Source organism: Hirundo rustica, chromosome 23 (genome assembly GCF_015227805.2).
Source record: "Hirundo rustica isolate bHirRus1 chromosome 23, bHirRus1.pri.v3, whole genome shotgun sequence".
NCBI classification, from domain to species: domain Eukaryota; kingdom Metazoa; phylum Chordata; class Aves; order Passeriformes; family Hirundinidae; genus Hirundo; species Hirundo rustica.
Genome location: NC_053472.1, coordinates 3514024 through 3533219, shown reverse-complemented (window position 1 = coordinate 3533219; position 19196 = coordinate 3514024). Strand labels below are relative to the sequence as shown.

Here is a 19196-nt window from a genome sequence, read left to right as displayed (position 1 = left end):
AGGAAAAGCACTCACTGCTGGGCAGGGCTTGGGCTCTGTCAGGGCAGGGGAGTCACAGAAGTGCCCGGCTGGGCTTGGCTTGCAAATCCCTTCTCCCTCCGTGCTGGAGTTGTCCCAGAAGCTGCCTGGCATGCAGGGGAAGGAGAAGGGGAATCCAGTGCCTGGAGGGCAGAGGTAGCCAGCTGGGCAATCCCCTGTCTGGGAACAAAACACAGCTCAGGCTTGGCTGGTGGCTGTCCGGAGGAGAGGGATCTGTTCGGCTCCCCCTGCAATTTCAATGACCTGGTGTTTCTTCACTGCAAGTAAATGGGGTAGGAGAGAAGGGAAGAAAGGGAATTTACACCCTCATCATAAAATTCTGACCATGTGGGATAATTATGGTAGGCAAGATGGCCTTAGGGTAAAATCTTGGCACTGAGACAAACCCTGCGAGTTTTGCCTGTAGATTTTTGGGGAAGATTCTCTTCCATTCATGGAGAAAAGCTGTAGTTGGGATAGAGTTATCACCTCACTCTTCAATAAAAGCATGGATTCATCCATGTGGAAGAGAATCCATCATCCATCTGCATTTTTTTTTTTTTTAACAGCTATTAATATTTGACAAGTTCATTCTTCCCTGAGACAAAACAGCTGCAATGAAAAATCCCCAAACTCATTAGATGAGGAGCAGCAGCAATTCCTCACCTTTGAACTCTCTCAGTCTGCACTGACAGGCAGAAGGCAAAATAAAGACAGAAAAAGAGGCACAGAGCTGGCTCCATTAACAGATGCAGCCTGGGGTAAAGGATTTTGGGGTGAAAATCTGGGAGGAGCTGGGCTGTACTCACAGGGTGAGGGATTCCTGGAGGCTCTGTCCCATCGGTGTAGCAGAACTTCCCTGCAGGGCAGGGTGAGCATCCAGCAGCACTGCTCAGCCCCCTCTGCTCACCGTAGGTGCCATTGGGGCAAGGCTGAGCCTGGAAGTGAAATGGAAAAAGGGCTCTCTGACACCCTAAAGTGAATCCTGCAGCCCACAAGGCCAAGGCACAGCAGTTAAAGCTGTGAAAACGACTCAGAGTGATGGTGTACAGCTTCTCAGGAGGTGTTACCCTGATGTTATTATCATATTATTATATATTATTATATTATTAAGAGTTTTATATGGGAAAAATAGCGCTAAGGTCTGTGAACACACAAAAAGTGTGGAAATCAGTGACAAAATATTATTAGGAATGGGTTTTTTCTCCATAGCAATGACCCCAGACAGAGGGAATGGTGAGACCCCAGGGCAAAGTCACTCACGGCATCGCCCTGGGGACAGAAGTGTCCCTGTGGGCAGGCGTTGGCAGCGGCATCTGGGACACCCGCCTGTCCCGCCGGGCACAGCAGCCCTGCCGGGCACACCATGGCACGCAGCATCACCTCCAGGCTGGTGTTCTCACTGGCACAGAAGTGCCCGACTCTGCAGGGCCAGCAGGAGGCTGAGCCCGGCTCCTGGAACGGGAAAGGATCCTGTGTCACTGCTGGGCAATCCCCTGCAGCCGTGGGGAGCCCCAGACCAAGGCTGTGGGTGCAGCCACTCGTGCAAAACATTCCCTGCTGGGCTCAGCAATGCCACGGGCAACAAAACCCCTCCCACTTCCAACCTGCCCCCAAACTCTGACAGCAGCCCAGAGCCTCCAAAAAGGAAACCTGTGCTCCACAGATCAGCCCTGTCACACCTGTGGATTATCCACACAAGCTCACGACAGGGAATCCAACAACCTCTGCCAGCAGCAGCAGGGGAAATGCAGAAATAAGAAAAATTCCCTCATCTTTCCTTGTTACACCCAACCCCAAGTGCAAATGAGGAATAATCTGGGTCTATTTGCCATGTTTAAAGCTCCACTTGTGATTTATCTCCTCTCCAGTCTCGGTGGAGAGTTCCAGTGGTAGCTCCCAAATTTCTGCAGGGATGAAAACTGGTCAGGACAGAGGTGCCATGGTCCTTCAACAGGAGTTTGTCACCAAGAGTGGCAATTATCAGTCCAACAACTAATTAGGGGTTTGGGGCAGATAAATACAAATCAAACCTCAGCGCCTGTTTGGAATAGTTGTGCCATCCCGTCCCCTTTTGTGACTCCACCCTTCTGCTTTCCCTCCCCGAGGGAATTTAACTCCATCTGAGAGTTTAATCCCAGTGCCACCCAACACCTCCTTGTGAGCAGGGAGCAAACAGAGCTCTCTGCTCCCTGCCGGGGCCAAATGTGCCACGAAACCCTGAGCTTTCCACGCAGCAGGCACGGGAGGGTGAGCTGGGCTGGCCTCTGGGGTGGGAACAGCAGCAGGAGCAGGATTGCACCCCTGGGAGATGCCTTTTGTGTCTGGAGCAGCCCCAGTCCTGCTGTAGGAACGTTCCCCATCTCTGGAACAGCAGTTTAACCCTTGTACAGCCAGCACGGGTGGCCGGTGGTGTTTAAAGCCCTGCACAAGCCACCCCAAATTCCCATGGGAGGTGCTGGGCTCATCCCCGTGCCCCCCTCGGGGCACTCACAGCCTCAGCCTCCCCTGGGAGCTCCCCTTGTGCCAAAATCCAGGCTTGTGCTGGAGGGAAGACGGGATGGAAGGATTGCTACGTACCGAGAATTTGCCAGCCCCACAGGCTCGAGGGGTGACCGTGCCCAGCTCGGGGCAGTGATGTCCCCCAGGACAGGGGGTGCAGTCTGCAGCCACCTCCGCTCCAGGGGCCGAGCGGAAGGATCCTCTGAGGAGAAAACACAGCACAGAGAGACTCCCAGGCAGCAGCCAGGAAAAAAAGGGAAATACAGTGATGCCTTTTTGGGCTGCCTAAAAAGCAGAGGCCAGACAAAATCAAGAGAATAAAAAATCAGTTCTGTTTATGGAAGTGCCCTCAGGTACATTTAGGGCAGACAAAGCTCCCCAGGGGCTGCACCCAAAATGGACAATGGTCACGGGTTTGCACACTTTGATCCCTTTGGGCCATTTGCACATTGGGGTTCATCTCCCAATTACAGCTGCAGCTAATGAAGTCATTGACCCCAAGTTTGCTGCCCCCAGCTCACTTTTGTTTCCATCTCTCAGGCCTGAGGCAGTGAGGTGTCCTTGATGGCCAGGCCTGGAGAGAAATTGTTGTGTGTGAGCAAAATGGGGGAGCAGCAGCTCCCACTGTGTGGGGGGTTTGGAGTTCTGCACTAAAGAACTGCAGGGTTACAAACAGATGGAAAATAGAAAAGCTAAAATCCAAAGGCATCAACAGTGCACCTCTCTCCTGAATTCCTGGTGTTTTGATTAGAGGAAATGTGCTCTTTCTACAGCCAAACCCACAGCAATCTGACAAAACTTGCCTGGACCCAGTAACACGCGAGGTGAAAGGCACCTCCGACACTCCAAGAGCAGCAAAACAATAATTCAAACCCAGAAGAGCCACGAAATGCCCCGAACAGACGCTTCCCCTTGTACCTGCGCGTCCCCACAGCGAGGTGCTGCACTTACAGCGGGCACAGCTCTGGTTTGGAGGTGCCAGGGGGGCAGAAGGCTCCGGCAGGGCAGGCAGAGCAATCCTCCACCCCGGCCCTGCCCAGCCTGGTGCTGTAGGTTCCTGCCGGGCAGGGGAACTGCGTGCTCCTCCAGCTGCCTTCCCAAGAGAAACAGAGCAGAGAGCCACCCCAAATCTTAGTGCAGCTTCAAACACAAAAAGCAGGGATGTTCTTTTGTTGTTGTTGTTGGTTGTTAATTGTTTACAAGGTTTACTCTTAAATTCATGTTAAAAAAAATATAAATAAATCACTGCTCAGAGCTCTGCTAACAGTCAAAAATCAGCCTTTAGCAACAACAGCAGAATCTTTGCAGGAAGATTCAAATTTAGAACGGCCGCTTGCACCAGGTGCTCGATTGGGCGTTTTAATTCTTTGCAGATTAGCTGGGGGGCGGGGGGAGGAAAAAAAATAACGGGACAAACATGCTCTGCTCAAAGAATATAAAATAGTGACTACACAGAAGGGGCAGCCTGCTCTCCATGGTGCAAAAAATACACCGATAAATCCAGAATATGGCTTTATCAGAGTTCACAGAACCAAAAACTAATTAAAACTCCCGAAAAATAGTTAAATCTCCTCGATTCCCTTGGGGAGCTGCCTACCTTGAGGGCAGTAGTGCCCTGAGCTGCATCTCCCGGTGGGGCCACGGGCTCCTGCCACGCAGAACCAGCCCGCAGGGCACGGAGCACACTCCTGTGCCGAGGCCAGGCTGCTCCTGTTGCTCCAGGTGCCCGGGGCACACCTGAGCTGGGCCGGGTACCTGGTGCCAGGCGGGCAGTAGTGACCAACTGGGCATGGGCTGGGAGGCTTCTGCTGCCCACCAGTTCCTGTGGAAACACCGAGGGAAATTTAGGAACGCCCAATTCCCGGAGTTTTCAGCTCCTTGTGAGCAGCCCTGAGTTAAATCCCCCCCACTCCCTCCTTTTGTGCCTTTTCTCTGTTTTGAATGGGATGGCAATAATTAATGCCCCCGCTCTACCCCAGAGCTGGTTACTCATTATTATTAGCAATTATTAGCAATTATATATGTAATTTAACAATATATAACAATTATTCACCAACTCCAGTGTTCTACATGTCCCAAAGCTGGCGTGGAGATGAAGGTGAGGAGGCCACAAATAAGCTAAAAAGCTTGGAAAGCTGTAAAGACTGCCCGCCTCGAGGTCAGGAAGTTAAAACAGCAGCCAGGGCTGGCACAAAGAGAGAATTCAGAGCAAAAATTACCTCTCCCAGCAGGCACAGAGGGTACTAAAGGGAACCTCTTTTCCCATTTCCCATCGCCGTGATGCCTCAGTGATCCGGAGCGCTCTCTGACAGCGGTGACCAAAGAACCCCGCTCATTTCTGCGCTAAAGCCACCTACCTGTGGCACAGGCGAATCCTGCAGGGCAGGGCTCGCACTGGGACTTGTCAAAGAGGTCCAAGCGGTTGCCGGCGGTTCCTGGAGGACAGGCGTTGCCGGGGGCACGGGGGCTGGCCGAGCCCGCGGGGCACACGTACCTGAGGAGACAGCACAGCGCCTGGGACACGGCCGTGGGGGCCAGGGGGAGGAAAACTCCGTGCCCCACAGAAATATCGGGGTGAGGCAGTGTCCTAGGGTAACTTTATGGTGCTTGTATCCCTAATTATCTGTTCTGTTTGTGCTGTATATTGAGTCCTGTGCCTTTAAGACTGGTTCTAAGAGCAAGGAGAAGCGCGGAGTTTGTTTTGAGAAAACTGCCTGACTCCTCCACATTCTTCTGCTCTGGACAGTGTGTTCAGCAGAAGCTTAGAGAGACTGCAGGACAGAGATCTTCTTTTGCTTTTAGTTAGTTTCAGCTACCTAGGGCAGAGAAATTCCCTGGACTGTTTTTTTTTCCTTTTTCTTGGAACTGTTTAAACCTGCTCTGGACTGAAAACCCAGGGGATCACCGGGGGCTGCACCTGCGGCCCACCAGGGCCTGGACCTCGGCATTTTCCAGCAGCGCCGGAGGGACTGGGACTGAGGAGAGACTGAGAGAGAGCCGAGCTCCACCCACGGCAAGAACTTTCTCAATTTGCCATCTCACTTCAGAAAGAGAAGTTTTATTGTTTCATATTATTCATTCTTTATACTTGTACGCACTTCATTTGTTTAGTAAAATAGTTTTTTCCACTTTTCTCTGAAGAGGTTTTTTTACCAGACCGGTTAAAGAGAAGGGCCACTTGAGTTTGCTTCATTAGAGGGATCCTATACAGAAGTTTTCCCCCAAATTTGTCCCAGACCAGGACATACTTCTAACTGGTGCCCAACGTGGGGCTCGAACTTACAACCATCAAAAAAATGTGGCTGACGTGGCTCCCACCAGGGAGAAGCTGGCGCGGCTGACAGCAATGCGGCTGGGCGCCAGCAACGCGCAATTAAAGCGCAGCTCTGCGGGTGGAGAGCTTGTGCGAGGCGTTGCGGAGCAAAAGCGGGTTGTGCAGCCGGGTCTCGCTGTTCACAGCCGTGGGATGTGTGGCCCAGCTTCGTCCTTGGCTGGGTTTTTTACCTGCCTTGTGGAACCTTCCACCGGGACACTCTGTGCCGCGCCGGTTTACCAGAAACTGCAATGAAACCTTGGCACAGGGCATGAGGCCACCACCTGCACCTCAGGGGTGATTTCGTGGGGCTCTTCTGAAATCTGTGCCAGCTATTCCACTCTCAGGGGCTCCCTCGGCTGTCCTTGCAGGTGGCTCTGACTCCCTTCACTCCATCCCATCAGCTGGGAACGGGCAGGAATCTTCCCCAGATCTCTGAGGGCTGAGGCTGCTGTGGGTTCCTGGGGGCTGGGGTGGCCTGGGGGGGTTGAGAACTCCTCTGCTGGCAGCCAAGAACAACCCTTGGAGGCAGCAGCAGCACAAAACTGCCCACCAGGAGGAAATCAGGAGGAGAAAGTGATTCCCTTTGGGAGCAGACCCACCAGGAGGAGCTCAGGAGGAAATCAGGAGGAGAAAGTGATTCTCTTTGGGAGCAGACCTGCCAGGAGGAGCTCAGGATGAAAACAGGAGGACAGAACGATTCTCTTTGGGAGCAGACCCATCAGGGAGACCTGAAGGAGGTTTTGGAGGCCACCACCCAAGGGAAAACAGTTCTGAAGGTTCCAAAAATGTTCCTGGTGCAAGGAGAGAGCAACACCTCCGTGCTGTGTGAGCTGAGGGAAAGGCGAGCAGGAAAAAGCAGGAAAAAACCTGCTCAAAGCAAAAGCTGCGGAGGTGAAATGGCTGCACAGCCATGAAGTGGGCAGAAAATAATCCAGGCTTACCCTGGTGAGCAGTCAGTGTCGGGCTGGGCCAGGCCAGCCTGGGTGCAAGCTCTCCCTGCTGGGCAGGCTCTGCAGTCCGCAGCCTCATCCTGTCCTGGCAGAGGGTTGTGCGTCCCTGGCTGGCAGGGCACGGGGAAAGTGGCTCCAGCAGGGCAGAAATACCCAGCGGGGCACTTCAAACACAAGCCAGCTCCTAAAGAGAGAGCGATTCAAGGTCAGAAAGGGTTTGTGACCTGCTGGGGTCAGAGCATCCTGTGGAATGTTTCACCTCTGCTTCCACGCGCAGCAAGGAAATGTGGTGGAGGCTCATCCACAGCAGGAACGGTGTTCCTGCAAAGCCAGGAGGTGGTGGTGTTGGATTAGCTGAATTTAGTCCTGGAAGCACTTAAAGCCCTCCGCTCTGTGCTCTGAGCCGCTCGGATGAGAACGGAGGTGTTAAAACAAACAAACCCAGCCTCTGATGCAGGTACAGATAATAATCACCGCGCCTGGGGCTCAGCTGGGAGAGAGCCTGGGGTTTCCAGCAAAACCGGGCTCGCTCCGTGTTTGCATTCAGGGAGATGGAGGGGTTTTGCAGGCTGGAGACAAACTCAGTGTAAATCTGCTCCGATGACAACCAGCCTGAGCTGTGATCATCCCTAAAATCCCGCCTGTTAAACAAAAGATGCTCGTGTTGCAACCTACAGCAAGATCAATACGTGATAAAACAACGATCCCTGGCTGCTGTTAGCGTGTTTAGAAAGTGCATTTCATTACAGAACCTGCCCAAATAAATGAAACACAAATTCAGCCCAGGAGTGGCTGCTCTCCTCCTCAGCCAGGCATTTCTAAAGCAAACAGAGCAAGTCCAGGGGAAGGGAAAATGCTGCCTGAGCACGGAGAATTGTCAGGTTGGACAGTGGAGCCTTACAGCCCCCCCAAAATAGCAGCATTCATTAAAATCCAGGCTTCCCCCTCCACAGATCGAAGGCACAGGGCCAGGCTGGGATTCCTCAGGGTGCAAAGTGAGTTTTGGGGTTGTCTGCCCCTCTGCCTTGCTCACTCTTGTCATAGGGATACGCAAAGCAGTCACATGGAGGTAAGAGATTTTTGCAGGGCAGAGGGTTCCTCTGAGCGAGCCCAAGGCTGAGCTAAACCCAGAGCCCCTCTGCCTGTTTATTTCTTACTTTTTATACATTTGTGGGTCTGGCTGTGGATTGGCTTCTGGAGTTTTCACCTCCCAGCCCAATGGCCAAACCAGCTGTCAGTTACAATTGTTTTCAGGTTAGAAATATGCAAACAAAGGACAGGGAATGAAAACCAAAGGATTTGTTTATGTTACATATGTGGGGAAAAGATAGAAACTGCTCCTAATATTGTGCAGTAGCTAAAAGGTCTGACTCCATTTTATAAACAATCAAAAGGCTTTAAAAAACTCAGAAAAACCAGGGTGACACACTGTCACCCCTCAGGGAAATCCCATCCTTTCCTCCTTTACACTTACACCTCACAGCCCAGAGGAGCGCCAGGTGGGGAAACCTCAGCAGGATGAAATCTGAATTTCTCCCGAGTATAAAATCCCCCAGCTCCAAGCACAGCTGAACCAACACACCTGGGGGGGCTGCAAACTCCTGGAGCTGTGGGACCCACTCAAAACTCAGCCTTAAGGTGACAAAAGCTTCCTGACGTGGATCTGCACCCCCAGGAAATGCTGCAGGATGGTTTTACAGAATGAATCCAGGCACGTGGGTACAGGGGCAGAAAATTCCCAATTGTTGCCCGACTTTGTGGAGATGATGGAGCTGAGAACAAATCGAACAGCGTGGCTGCCTGGACACTTCACCTGAGATCAGTGAGGGAGCAGATTTACAGCAGGGAGTCCCAGCATGGCTTGGGCTGGAAAGGACCCTGAAGCTCATCTCATCCCACCCCTGCCATGTGCAGGGCCATTCCCACCATCCCAGGCTGCTCCAGCCTGACCTTGGACACTCCCAGGGCAGCCTCAGCTCCTCTGGCCAATCTGAGCCTGTTATCTCTGATCTGAGCTCCCATCTGCTCTGCAGGACCAGGCTGGACCTGTTGCTGTGCAATAAATGTGACAGGAAACCTTCAGCTTCCCTGGAAAACAAGTTTGTCACGCTTGGCGCACAGCAGCACAGGGGTGAGCACAGCAAGACCATCAGGGCAGTGAATTTGGGACATCCTGTGGCTTCTCAGAGCTTATCCCAGTATCCTGTGGCATCAGGAGTTGTCCTGCCTTTGCCAAGAGTTCCTTAGGAGAGATGACAACGTCGTTATGTGAAGCAGCACGGGCACAGCACAACAGCTTACATTATTAAACCCAAAATGTTTTTCAGCTCTAATTCACTGAGCAGCTCCTGCACTGATTTTGTTTTCAGACTCCACCGGCCCTGTCTGTTGAATTTGGCTGTCTTGATGAGATGTGAGGTTTGCTCCTCGCTGCACTCCTGGTTTTAATTCCAGGAAGGCAGCAATTCCATGGACTTGTCTTTTGAGCAAAGAAAAAACCAAACCATTCAACAGTCAAGACACTTTAGCAGCTGAGTCATTTGCTGGAAAAAGAAATGCTCAGATACACAAAGATATGGATTGATTGGAGGGAGATAATTATTTTCTCAACACACGAGGGGAGGAACCCAAGAGATGCAAAGGGAGACCGAGCACCTGAACTCCAGGTTTGTGCTCCTGGCTGGGATTTGTGACCTTGGGTAAAACATTCTGGGCTTGGGCCAAGTTTTCCTTTGGTGGATTGAGCTCATTTCCTGAACCTCCCTGTATTTTCCTATTTGTACAGTGTTGTTAGGCACAGAGAGGGTTTTTTATACCTCTGTGAGAGACACTGAGATGCTCTGAAGTGCCCAAACCCAGGCAGAGAGAGCCTCAGGCACGTGTGATTACAAAGCCAGAGCTATCTTTCCATGCCTAAGCAGAGATTTGATACCAGAAAAGACTAAAAACCTCTATTAGTCTGCCTTTTAAACCATAACTAAACTAAAATCTCATCACTTTCCCCACGTTTCCCAGTCATTAGGGTGACTCAGTGCTGTGTGTACAAAACAAAGTTTTCTACTGGCTTAGAAAACCAAAGCAAAACAAAAATATTTAGAAGGAAGCATCACAGCTGGAAATCTGGGGAAGCCTTGTGGTGCTGCCTTGCAGCACTTAGAACATTGCAAACATCACAAACTCCTTCATCTGCTTGGCATTTTTAAATTTAAGGGCAGGGCCTCAGCAGCTTCTGAAGGCAGAAGTTTCAGTGGTTTTTTTGGCTGTCGCAATATAAAGTTTTCCCTGCTATGTAGCCTCAATTCCCCTGGATGCAAGAATGGGATGAGGACTCTTGTGAGTGATTCAAATAGAGAACAAAGAACTCCAGAGGAAAGGGGGATGCTCAGCCCTCATCGTGTTCCTCCTCTGCTCCCACTCAGGAGAGAGCTGGGGAAGGAGTCACAGCGAGGAGGCTGTGCTGGAAAAGTTTACTAAGAGTGTGAACAAAGTGCCTCCCGTGCAAAGCTGCTGTTGAATACGTTTTAAACCAGAAACTTTCTGAGTTTTTTTGTCACAAATTGACCTGCTGGGTGACCTCAGCAGGCCCCAAATTAAAATTTTAGCACACAGACCTGGCAAGCTCAAGGAGCTGCTGTTGGCTCTGGGAACTCCCTCCTTGGGCCTGAAGCTCCCAGCTGGGCATGGAGGGACCTCGAGGCCATCAGGACAGAAGTGACCTGGAGAGAATTAAAAACAAATCCCAACATTCTGGGCAGCTCAGGCTCCACGTGCCTAAAAGTTTCTCCCTTTTGTGAAGCTGAGCTGGCAGAGGAAATTCAAACATTTAACACAAAATTGTCTTTTTAAATTCAAAACATACAGTGAAAATTCTGGCGAAATTAGTTTTATTAGCATGGTTAGAGTTAATTGTTCTCTCTTCCTACTCTAATTCCTCTGCTGTCTCTGACACCATGGAGATGAAATTCAGCTGAGGTGTTCCTAATATTTTCCCAAGCACCACATCCCTCTCCCCAGTTCAATAATGACCTTTCACTTAGAATCCTGCTGCCAGTTGCACACTGAGACAAAAAGCTGACATCCACCTAGAATTAACTGCTCTTCCCAATTAAGGTTTTGCAGAACCTGATCAGCAAATGGTTTCCTAAACTCCAGCTGGATGTTTAAAGAGCAGAAAGAAAAAGAAAGCAGGATTAACTGAACCACTGCAATGCTGAAATCCATCACTGTGCACTTCCCTCACACAGGCAACACTAAATACACAGATTACGTGTCATTAAAATCAGTCAAAGCATGGAAAGGACATGGGAATCTCGGGCTGGTGATGGAATCCTAACACCTCAGGGCTTTGGGATTGGTCTGGGGAGCTTGGATTTAAGAACACTGAATTCCAGCATGGCATAGTATGTGATTGTACTGAACCCCGGGCACTGGAAATAACAGAAATCCTGTTTATTCCCTCCCTGAACTGCTGAGATCCTGATCTCTTCAGCTTTTGCATTCACCCTTCTTCTGGACAGCAGGTGAGGTCCCCAGAGCACAGGAATGAATTATTTAATAGGAGGGGCTCTAATTACAGACGTCAGAATCGAGTTACTGAGCCTGGTTACTCTGCAGGAGGCACCTGGAGCTGCTGATGGAATCATCTCCTGTGGCAACCCGGGGCTTGGAGGAGAGGGAAAAGCATGGAAGGGGCTTGGATTGCCAACTGATGATCAGCCGCACCCCAACTGCTGATCCTTGTACAGTCTGACAGCTACACCCCAACTGCTGATCCTTGTACACCCCAACTGCTGATCCCTGTACAAACTGACAGCTACACCCCAAATGCTGATCCTTGTACAAACAGACAGCTACACCCCAACTGCTGATCCCTGTACAAACTGACATTTACACCCCAACTGCTGATCCTTGTACGAACTGACAGCTACATCCCAAGTGCTGATCCTCGTACACCCCAACTGCTGATCCCTGTACAGTCTGACAGCTACACCCCAACTGCTGATCCCTGCACAAACTGACAGCTACACCCCAACTGCTGATCCTTGCACACCCCAACTGCTGATCCCTGTACATGCTGACAGCCACACCCCACTCTCCATCAGACCTTTTCCCCTGGGTTCAGGTGGGCTGGGGAACGGGGATTGAAGCTGAGGGTGTGTGCAGGGGATGGTTGGTGATGTTGCTGCTCCCTTTAGCCCCAAACTTCCCTTGCCAGGAGCTGTAGGGAAGGGTAGGATGGGATTTATGTGGAGGGGTAACTCACAGGAAACAAGCACGAAGAATAAATTAACTCATCCTGGACTACCTAATCCTCACTGGGCTTATGCTCATTGTCTGGGTCATGCCAGGGTTTTAATTCTGCAGAAAATTCTCTTTTTACAGGGAAACTATGGCCCACGGCCATTCAGTACTGGAAGGGCTCTCCCGCCCTTTCGCTGAAGAGTCAGAATTTCACCAGGCAATGGCTTGGCAACAAAACCTGCTCAGTCTATTCCCCTGCTGCCTCATTGTGCATCTCAGTGACACCCTCAACAACGCACAGCAATCTCCTAAACACGGGCTTGCCTGGGTTTCTTTGAGAGTGTCGAGCAGAGAGGGAAATTGGGTAAGAAAATCAGTGTTCCCCTCTTTGGCTCCTAATGCCTACAGCTCTCACAACAAACGGTGCTGGTGGTAGCCAGTGAATCAAGGCCTGGAGTGGGGGCAGCTCTGTCTGTACGTAAATCAATTTTACAGATGATCAGTTGAGAATCAGGGAGTGAGGGCTCTGCTTTCTGTGTGAGCAGAGAACCCAAGGGCTTCCCTCGTTGCTCAGCAACGTTCTCACACTCTGCTTTCCATCCCGGGGCTGCATCAGCTGCACCTCTCCCAGAAACCTCAAAAACCAGCTGTGATCCTCGGTGTTCTCTCACTTTCATTTCTGCCCTTCACAGGCTCTGCAGAGCAGCAGCTCAGGTCTGTCTCAGGAATTAATTTTAACCTCCTGTTAATTTTCCAGCAAGTCAGAGCAGTGTTACCAGAGCAAAATGCCACTCCCGTCCCCTCAAATTCTGTGTTTTACTGAGCACAGAAGAACCCTGTGAGATGTCTTTACCTGCTGGGCAGGGCTGGCAGGGCCTGGTGTCCTCAGCTGGGAGGGAAGCAGGAGCGCAGCTGACACACAGCGTGCGAGTGGGGTCGGGCTGCTGACCTGCCAAACAGGGCTGAGGGGAAAAACACAAATTCACAGCACAAAAAGGTCTAGTTTGAGCCCAAAAGCAGCATCCCTGGGAGGCCTGAGTGAGGAAAAACTCCATTACAGTATTCTTTCTTCTCTGCCCTGCACTGCTTCAACTCTGTTCTCTGATGACAATTTCCAGATACAAAAATGGTACCAAAAATGGTACCAAAAATGGTCCCACAACCTCCAAGCCTGGGTGCTCATCCGAGGGTTTTCGTCATGGCAAGGTGGCAGAAAAGCTGAGCTCTAACACTGCCAGAATTCAGATGAAAAGTATTTCTTCCTTTTCACAGAGGGATATTTGTGTCAGAAGTTCTTCCCCCAGAGTGTGCTGGGCACTGCCCAGGCTCCCCAGGGAATGGGCACAGCCCTGAGGCTGCCACAGCTCCAGGAGGGGTGGGGCATGGCTCCAGGGATGCTCAGGGTGGGATTTGGGGCTGTCTGGGGTGGCCAGGAGTCAAATTGATGATCCCTGTGTGTTCCAGAGCTCCAGGAGGGGTTGGACAGCACTCCAGGAATGCTCAGGGTGGGATTTGGGGCTGTCTGTGCAGGGCCAATGTTGAATTGATGATCCCTGTGTGTCCCAGAGCTCCAGGAGCACTTGGACACTGCTCCCAGGGATGCTCAGGGTGAGATTTTGGGGTGTCTGTGTGGCCCAGGAGATGGATCTGATGATCCATGGATCTACTCCAGCTCAGGATATTCTGCAGCTCTCTGAGTCTTAAATCTACATCATGAAGTGCTCTGGATGCTTTTCTTTGATGAATCCAGATCCACATCCTGCTATTAAACCAGGGAACTCTTTCCTGCATCCAGAGGAGGCAGCGAGGCTGGTGAGGGGCTGGGAGCACAAACCCTGTGAGGAACGGCTGAGGGAGCTGGGGTTGTTCAGCCTGGAGAAGAGGAGACTCAGGGTGACCTCATCACTCTGCACAACCCCCTGAAAGGTGTTTGTAAAGCTGTGCTCAGCTGGGGTTGGGCTCTTTTCTCCAGGCAGCACTGACAGAAGGAGAGGAGACAGCCTCAAGCTGTGCCAAGAGAAATATAAGTTGGATATTAGGAAAAAGTTTTTCATGGGAAGAATAACAAAGCACTGGAATGCTGTGCCCGGGGAGGTGGTGGAGTCACCACCCCTGGGTGTGTTTAAGGACAGGCTGGATGTGGCACTCGGTGCCAGGGCTGAGCTGAGCTGTTGGAGCTGGGTTGGGCTGGATGATCTCGGAGGTCTCTTCCAGCCTGGTGACTCTGTGACTCCGATATGTGTGAGCAATGCCCCATGCCCTCGGGGGAGAGGTTCCCACTCTGTACCTGTGTGCCGTGTCCCTCGGGGCACTCCCTGCAGCCCAGCTCTCCCTCTGGCGAGTGCTGGCCGGGCTCACAGCGCCTCTGGGTGCCCGTGCCGGGGTCACACGAGTATCCCTGGGGACACGGCCGGCAGCCAGCCCTGCTCTCCAGGCTGAGGGAGCCGTGGGGACAAACCTGCAGGCACAGCAGCACAGAAACACGGGGGTTTAGACACAAATAACGCGAAGCAGCGGCTCTGGAAATGCCCGGCTCCGGTGCCAGGAATGATCCTGGATCATTTTGTGCACTCCTGAGTTCCCCACAGGTGTTTTTTTTTTTTTTCTGTCTGCAGGGAGGCAGAGCTCCTTGCTGGATACTTGGAGGTTGTTGGAGTCCAGGGCATTCCTTTGGTTGCCCTGGAGGGTCAGGGACCTGGGCAGGGGGGTCTGGGACCCCAGCCCAGAGCCCAGAGCTCAGAGAGACACTGGCTCTGATTTCAGTCCATGGGAAAAACTTCCTACACTGAGAGAAGGTTTACAGGTCACAAGAATGTGAGGAATAGTAGTTTTGCTTATCACAGAATGAGAAAATAATAGTTTTAGGTTCCTAGCATTGAAGTGAATGGGGACAAGATGGAGAATCTGGGGCGTTGTCTCCTTCTTCTTCTCCTTCTCCTTCCCTCACTCCATTGCTGCATTGACGTGGCACAAAGTAGTTAGTGAGGATTTGGTCAGAGTAAAGATGACCTTTTTAGTAATAGTGATAGACATTGGTAAGAAATAGTAAATAAGAAATACGTAGTAATTAGTATAAAAGATAAGGACAGCCCAGCTCGGGGGGAGACGTGAGGAATCCATGCAGCTGCGAACATCTTGTCGGACTCCGAGAAAATTGTAAGATAAGAAACAATAAACGAAGTATGTAACCTTGAAAAATCTAAACCTGAGAACTCCGTCTCTTCCTTCAGCTCAGCTCGGAGCTGTGCAGGGGAGCAAAGACCCTGAAACCACCTCAATGTTGGGGTAAGTCCCCGACAGGAGGTATCCTGCTTTCTCTGAGCCCAGAAGTGCAGGGATTCCCTGAAAAACTTCAAAGCAGGCTGCAAAACTCTGAGGAGAAGCCTGAGATCAGGTGGTTCGAAACACGTGGGAGCAGAGGCAAAAAGAACCTCCCTCGCTCGCTGTCTTCAGCTCACCTGGCAGGCTGAGAGGTTTCCCTGAGCAGTCAGCTCATTGGCAGTTCCCAGTGGGCATTTCCTTGGAGCCGCTTGGCCTCCGGGGCAGCTGGATCAAAAATAATCAAGCTGTAAAATTAAATTCTTTGATTCCTTCTGAATTCCATCCCCTATCAGCCAGCATGAGGGTTGTGAAAGCACAGGAACATCTCCCTTCACCCGCTGCTCAAAAAAAAAAAAAAAAAAAATCTGGTTTTGGCCACAGAACCATGAATTTTAACCCAAATATAGTGATTTTCCTGCTCAGCTGGTTATTCACATAGAAAAAAAAAAAAAAAAGACATTATGTGTGGGGTTTTTTTGTGCCTCACCTCCAGCCCTGCATTCTAACCCTCAGAATATTCAGAATGTTAGATGCCCAGAGCGTTTAACTCTCTTTTTCCAGGGGACTTACTAGAACCCTGCTGGGCACTCCAGGCAGTTGCCAGCTGTGTAGTAATGCCCCTGCTTGCAGTCTATGAGGCAGTGGCTCTGGCAGTCCAGGCTGCAGTCAGCTGAGAGCGAAGAGACCCCTGAAAGAAAATAAAAGGGGGAAAAAAAAAAATCAAATAAATTTAAGGTGCAATTAACAAATATTCAAGACTCCAAACCAAACAGCCGCCTGTTATTACACCACTGCCTGTTATCACACCCAGCCTGAAGTGTTGACAGCGAAAATGAAGAAAAAATTCAAATCTGCTCCCTTAAGATTTCTAAGTAAATTTTCTAAGCACTAAATCCTGGGGGAAACCCCAGTTTCAGATGTTTTACCGAACTAAACCGTTCACCTGTGGAAAAGGCAGCAGGGAGCCTTTTCCATGCCTTCCTCAGCTTTAGGAAAGGTCTTGTTTTGTTTGCCAGGAAGTTGAAAAACTCAATTTTCACGAGAGTGCAAACAGCACAGGTGGAAAGAGCCAAGGGATAAAGGAGGTGCTGTGTGTTTTGTGACTTCAGAATTTCATAATTCCAACCAAATACTGCTTCGTCTTCTCTATTTCAGTGCACACAGTGAAGGCAAATTTACCCAGCTCTCTTCGAGAAATCTCCTGACATCACATTCTCTGAGAGGAAAGTGACAAATTCTCCACGAAGAGGAAGACACCTGAAAGCTGAACTTAAAAATTTGAACAACCACTTCATTGTCTCCCTTTTTGCATTTCTTACTGTCAGATTTAGATCCTGCCATGACTGTGTCCCAGTGAATTACTCTGGTGTTTAAAAGTGAGGATTTCAGAGGAAGTTCCTCACAAGGAGCCAAACCCGAGTGTGCAGGGTGGGAGGAAAGTTCCAGGAATTTTCCCCCTTTGTTTCATACTCAAATAAGCACCTTGGGATTGTTGTTAGCACAGTGACTTTTTTGTGTGTTTTTTCTCTATTTAGAAAATTAAAGTTTCTTGGTGAATCCATCCCCCAACTGCTCTGTCCTCTCTCCTGGATGGATTCCTGAAAAGGTTGTGCAGCCACACTTTATGAGCAAAATGAGCTAAAAACTGCCCTCTGTAATGCTGTCTAGCTTTGAGAAGGAAACATCAGCAACAATGAAAAACAAAGACAAAATAAAACAAACCCAAACAAAAACCAAAAGGAAAACAACAACAAAACAAAACCAACCAACAACAAAAAAAAAAATCCCCAAACAAAGAAAGAAAACCACACACACACAAACTTTAAATAACCCAAAAAAATGAAATAAACCAAAAACGCGAGGAAGAAAAATAACAAAACAAACCAAAAATGAAGTTTGGTTGTACAAAAGTCACCCACTCACCTCTGAGAAAGCTCCTCAGGCTCCACAACAAAACCAGCCAACTCAGAGCCTGAGCCATGGGAGCCTGTGAGCAGCTCCTTGGAGAAAAGCTCTGAGTTTCTGATTAAAATGTCTCTTGAGCACCTGGTGCTGCCTCTGTTGAGGCTCTGGGTAACCCAACCCCTTCCAGGTAATCGCTCTCCAACCCAGCCCAAATGAAATGGAAACCGAGCTGCAGAAAGAGGAGATGGGCAAAGGGCTCATCCCAGGGGAAATCCCTGCAGCCCTGCAGAGGCTAAAATGGGAGAAAACTCCTTTAAACACGGGATAATGAACACCCCTGGAGCATCCACGAGGAAAGTTGGAAGTACAGTTCTCACAATTTAACAAATCTGTCTGGCTGCCCTCGATCACCCCGAGGAAAGGGTCACAAATGTCTTCTTTTCCTTCAACCCCCCGGGGAAACATTGCAGGTGGAGCATTCCCTGTCTGCCAGCAGTTTGTTCTGCAGTTTGAGCTTTTTGCTGGAAGCTGAAGGCCCAGATAAACTCTTTATCAAAGCAGGATTCCCCCTTGGAATGTTCACTGTGCGCTCATTTTTGCCTTTCCCAGGTAACTCCTCAGTGATGCTGGGCACTGGGCAGGAAGGAGCTCTTCCAAGTTTCCCAGAATCCCAGGATGGTTTGGGTTGGAAGGGAAATTAAAGATCATTCCCACCCCTTCCATGGGCAGGGACACCTCCCACTACCCCAGGTTGCTCCAAACCTTGTCCACCCTGGCCTTGGACACTTCCAGGGATTCAGGAGCAGCCACGGCTTCTCTGGGAATTCCATCCCAGCCCCTCCCCACACTCACAGGGAGGAATTTCTTCCCAATATCCCATCTAAACCTTCTCCCTTCCAGTCTGAATCCATTCCCCCTTGTCTGGTGACTCCTGGAAGGGAGCTGAGGACAATCTCAGTGACAGCAAAAAGCTGGGAACAGCAGCCCTGCCACACACACAGAAGGGATTTCACTCCAGGGCTGCCTGACTTCACTTCCTGAACAAAAACCTTTAGAATTTGGACCAAAATGTGAATTGTGCATTATCCTTGAGTTGTCCAAGTCCCCTCATGCAGGTGAGGGAGAACATTTCCAGGCAGGAGGGAGGAGAAGCTCTGACCATCACATCGTGTCCACAGAGAGCCCTCACACCTCTCTTCCCACCCAGCAAAGCACCATCTGTCCCACTTTAAAACTCTTCAATTAAACTCCTCCAGCAGAACTCAGACGACTCTTTTCTTTCTATTGTACAACTATTCCTGAAAATCTCTGCAATTATCCGATATTACAGGCAGGAATTGCCAATTAAAACCCAATCAACGCAGTGTAAAGGCAGGCACCAGGCCAAGTGCTTCTCATTTGCTTCTCATTTTCGACCCGCTTGTCCCTTGTACTTCAGAAAGTTCAGAAAAGGTGGAAGATGCAATTGGAGGCAGAAGAGAGAGGAGGAAGGGTTTAATTCACTTTGTTTGGTTTCCAGCTCCCCAGTTAACTACGGAATACTCAGATTTATGCAGAGGTAGCTCAGGGGTCAAATTCCCTCCTGTTGCACTGCAGAATTCTCAGATTTATGCAGAGATAATTCACAGGTCAAATTCCCTCCTGCGGCACGTACTGGAGGGTGGGGAAGGGTCAGCTGTTTAATTGTGGTCTCATTTGAGGGATGAAAGGCTGACTTGTCCTTCCTCTGATCAGCCACTGGAGCTGTGGGGGCCCCGACTTGCTGGATGTCACACCCTCCTCTGGGATAGCGGCCCTGAGAATTCCCAATTCCCAGCACAAAACCTCTCAAAGCAGGTCCTGATCCACTTCATCCACACCCATTTTGAACCTTCCCACCTCCACTGCAGTCAGCAGCAAGGAAAATGTGCCCTGATTGCTTCTCCTCAAGCCCAGGATCCAAA

General features: G+C 50.3%; 1 protein-coding gene across 1 annotated transcript in view; it reads right to left on the bottom strand.

The window, feature by feature from the left end:
* LOC120762473 (multiple epidermal growth factor-like domains protein 6) overlaps positions 1–17329 on the bottom strand; it is a 34094-nt gene extending 16765 nt beyond the window's left edge. The window contains exons 1-13 of the mRNA XM_040084914.1: positions 17272–17329; positions 15919–16036; positions 15486–15573; positions 14315–14485; positions 12881–12989; positions 10398–10502; positions 5828–5906; positions 4878–5014; positions 4276–4342; positions 2599–2722; positions 1282–1473; positions 828–956; positions 16–198 (exon numbers count right to left, since the gene is read on the bottom strand). Coding sequence (XP_039940848.1) covers positions 16–198; positions 828–956; positions 1282–1473; positions 2599–2722; positions 4276–4342; positions 4878–5014; positions 5828–5906; positions 10398–10502; positions 12881–12989; positions 14315–14485; positions 15486–15573; positions 15919–16036; positions 17272–17329 — 1560 coding nt within the window. The remainder of the gene's footprint in view (positions 1–15; positions 199–827; positions 957–1281; positions 1474–2598; positions 2723–4275; positions 4343–4877; positions 5015–5827; positions 5907–10397; positions 10503–12880; positions 12990–14314; positions 14486–15485; positions 15574–15918; positions 16037–17271) is intronic.
* Positions 17330–19196: the final 1867 nt, after the last annotated feature.